Source organism: Octopus bimaculoides, chromosome 4 (genome assembly GCF_001194135.2).
Source record: "Octopus bimaculoides isolate UCB-OBI-ISO-001 chromosome 4, ASM119413v2, whole genome shotgun sequence".
NCBI lineage: Eukaryota > Metazoa > Mollusca > Cephalopoda > Octopoda > Octopodidae > Octopus > Octopus bimaculoides.
The window spans coordinates 97,175,493-97,179,023 of NC_068984.1; the positions used below are offsets into that span (position 1 = coordinate 97,175,493).

Sequence of the window (3,531 nt, forward strand, 5' to 3'; positions counted from 1 at the left end):
TTGTAAAAATTTAACGAAACTTTAAAGAAAGAAACAGCCCCTGTTTTCCAAACAAAAAAGTACTTTGTGACATATTAGGTCACCGTAATTCATTCATCGAAAAAAAGAAAAACATTTTCCTAAAAGTTATAAAGGAAAAACATCAGATTAGATTTCGTGCATTTTTCGAAGGCCTTTCACCACCCCCATTGCTCTCCGCACATTTTTGTTTTCAGATTCGTTTTCTACACTTTTTTTTTTTTTCGATTTCGTTTCCGGGTAATGTCAACATTAATCCAAATGTGTATGGTATATCGCTACACATGTTCAGATGGAAAAGCTTAGAAGCATGGTGTATGCAGGCATTATCAGAGTTTTAAATAAGATTCTTTTTCTCAACTTGTAAAGCTTTATGTATTGGTATACTGCCCTCGATAGTTTTATCCTGTCTTTACTATTTTTAAAATTATAATAAAATATATCAAAAGCATTTTCAAAAAGATGAATTTTATACAGACCATTTTGTAATATTATGTTTGTGTCGATTTTATTGTCTCAAAGAAAATAATGCATTCGCTTTCGAGTTTCCCGCAAATGACAATCTCTGCCGACTTCATAGATTTCACTTTCTGCGTCATTAAACGAAACATCGCCTGGATCTTTCTTAGTTTTTTTCCCCTCCCTTGCACTGATTCAAAATTAAACTTATATCGCATTCAGGGTCATTGAGATACTTTACATACCATATGACAACATGATGGCACGGTGCAGTGGAAAGTGTCCCCTGCAAGTCACAAACTACCACGTATTGGTCACTTCGATCCCAACGGGTATAGAGCAATAACAGATGGAATTGAGTGCATCATCTGGATTTAAAAATGTAAATATAGAGATGCGAGGGATACCACACAAAACAAGTAATCCCTCGATGGGGAGGGACTCACATTATTCTGTGTGCGTATCCATTTATTTTATAATACATAATTCCTACTTCATAATTGCCACACAAAATAACCGAAAGCTTTTAATTAACCGAATATATATACAATAAAATACCCACCGAATAAACGTCGACAAATAGTTAATCTAATGGTTTTCATATCTTTAGAAGTATAGAGTAAGTGATACACCGGGAAGCACATGTCTGAAAAAAATGCTGAACCGGAAGTTGTGATAATACCACATGTGAACCACATGATGTAAACATTCATTCACGCAGACACAAACATTATATATGCCACTGGTCACTTTGAGTTATTTCTCTTAGCTTTACTTACACATACCCACATGTTTTTGAATTTCAGTTAACATATATATAGACTTCATTCGTTTTAAACTTCTGAACTGTCGCACGAAATTAACAATATTCTCGAAACAAAACAGATAATCACTACGCTGTCGGTCAAGACGTTAGAAATAACAGCCAAATTTCTCTTGAATAAGGAAGGGTGCATTAGATAAGGTCTATATCCCTAAATAAGACGGGGTGGTCATAAGTGGAACGTCTTCGATCTTTATACAAATCGTCGTCATATATAGTTTCAAGTTTTGCTTTTAATTACTTGAAGATGATAGTTAATTGAAATATTCTTAATTAAACATCTGCGGAGGTAAAGAATACGCACACTACCCGTTTTCGGCGTAACAAAAACACCGGGTGTGCGTATTCTTTACTTTCGTCTGAATATCAATTAATGAACGAACGAAAAAGAAAAATAGAAGCTGGGTTTTAAATAATGGACATGTTTCGACTAATCAACTGTTTCATGTTTGAAATAAGACAGTTGTGACATTCAGGCCTAATGGATTAGTATCTGGTCAACCTTGATAGAGCAGAACTATGATCAAAGTCATTCTAGCCATGACCATACCGGCATTTTACGAGTGTCAATTACTACACTGACCTATTTAAGAGAGTTGGATGTTACTTGAGGGCGATTTGTTTACTGTTTTGGTATTTTCATTGCGACATTCTAACAAATCGAATAACAGTTTCCAGATGTAAAGTAAAATAGTTATAACTAGGAAATGAAACCGAGTCCCAGACTAAGTTCGTTGCTGGTGTAACGCGTTTGCTTACATTACACGCTGTAATATCGTACTTTATTAATAATTTCTCAAGATTTCTCCCTATTTTATAGTTTCAATAATTTCTTGAGGATATTCTCCGTTTAATTTATCATTAAAATATTTTCAACTGAAAACATTAGAGCGAGCACCAAAACAAAAATGCCGGATTCTGAAAGGTTAAAACTCTACACACTATCAAACCATATAGAAAGGCAAAATGTGATGCAAAGAAAAATATAAATGGAAATATTAAAAATTAACAATGCATATAAATCGTTTTATAGTTATAAAGTAAATGAAAGTAGTAAAACTCACATAGTGGTGTAATAAAGACTGTATTCAGTAAAATAGAAAACAACGTGTTTAAAAGAAAACAGAAATGACGAACTGGTAGTTTACCATGAACTCAACGGTACGGTCGATTGCGACATCGGTGAGATCCGGTTAAGAATGGCTTTTGAAAATAGTGTTTATGAAAAAACACATTCCATTACTGCTGATTGACAGCGGTATGTGTGTACAGTAATTCCTCGACTATCGCGGGTGCTACGTTCCAAAAAGCTCTGCGATAGGTGAAAACCCGCGAAGTAGAAACAGAACTGTACTGTATATTTATTTTTATATGTATATATTAATTTTATTATAAATGCAAAACAACACCACAGAGGTATCGATGTAAGCGTAAATAATAAACCGCCTTATGGCGAGGGATTTCGTGCATAGGTTTGGCTTATTGTGGTTGTTTCTGTTATTATAATTGTTGCTGCAATAAAGTATCTTCAATGCATTGATTTTGAGCTCTATCCTTTAAGAGACATGTATACATATATATATACAAAAACTCAACTGTGAGTTTTTGGCTAAGACTGTTAACAGATACTATATATTTTGTAAAATTTGTTTTATAAAAGTATATATTTAATATATATATATATATATATATATATATATACTTGTTTCAGTCATTTGACTGCGTTCATGATGGAGCACTGCCTCAAAAGGTGATAGTAGAAGGAATCGACCCCAGGATTTATTCTTTGTTAACCTAGTACTCATTCTATCGGCTTCTTTTGCCGAACCTCTAAGTTATGGGGACATAAACACACCAGTATCAGTTATCAAGCGATGGCGGGGGGGGGGACAACCACAGACACACACAAATACATATACATAATACACACACACACACATATATACATACACACACACATATATATATATATTTAATTATATATACTTATTTTCTCTTAGTTAACAATTAACTCTGACAAAATAAATTGGTTAATAATTACCAGGGTAGCAAAAGTTCACAAAATAACTGGTGTAACTCCTGTTTACAAGGTAGAAACTCCCTGTTAATTTGAGGTATTTTGAATAAGTATAAGATTAAATAAATGGAGTTATACGCATGTGTTAAATGATTTCTTTTATTTCCGACATATGTTTCGAAGATTACAATTGGTCATTCCAAAGGAATGAGTG

At 33.4% G+C, this 3,531-nt stretch overlaps 1 protein-coding gene across 2 annotated transcripts in view; it reads right to left on the reverse strand.

Moving 5' to 3' along the window:
- Positions 1 to 2,596, reverse strand: part of LOC106876835 (RCC1-like G exchanging factor-like protein) — a 48,512-nt gene extending 45,916 nt beyond the window's left edge. Inside the window, exon 1 of one of the 2 annotated variants that reach the window (XM_052967296.1) lies at positions 2,365 to 2,596. Coding sequence is in view for 1 of the 2 variants with exons in the window: in XM_052967295.1 (XP_052823255.1) it covers positions 498 to 500 (3 nt within the window). In the remaining variant the exon portion in view is untranslated. Of the gene's footprint in view, positions 1 to 497; positions 741 to 2,364 lie in introns of those variants that run through there. The other variant, XM_052967295.1, reaches the window with a different exon arrangement.
- Positions 2,597 to 3,531: the final 935 nt, after the last annotated feature.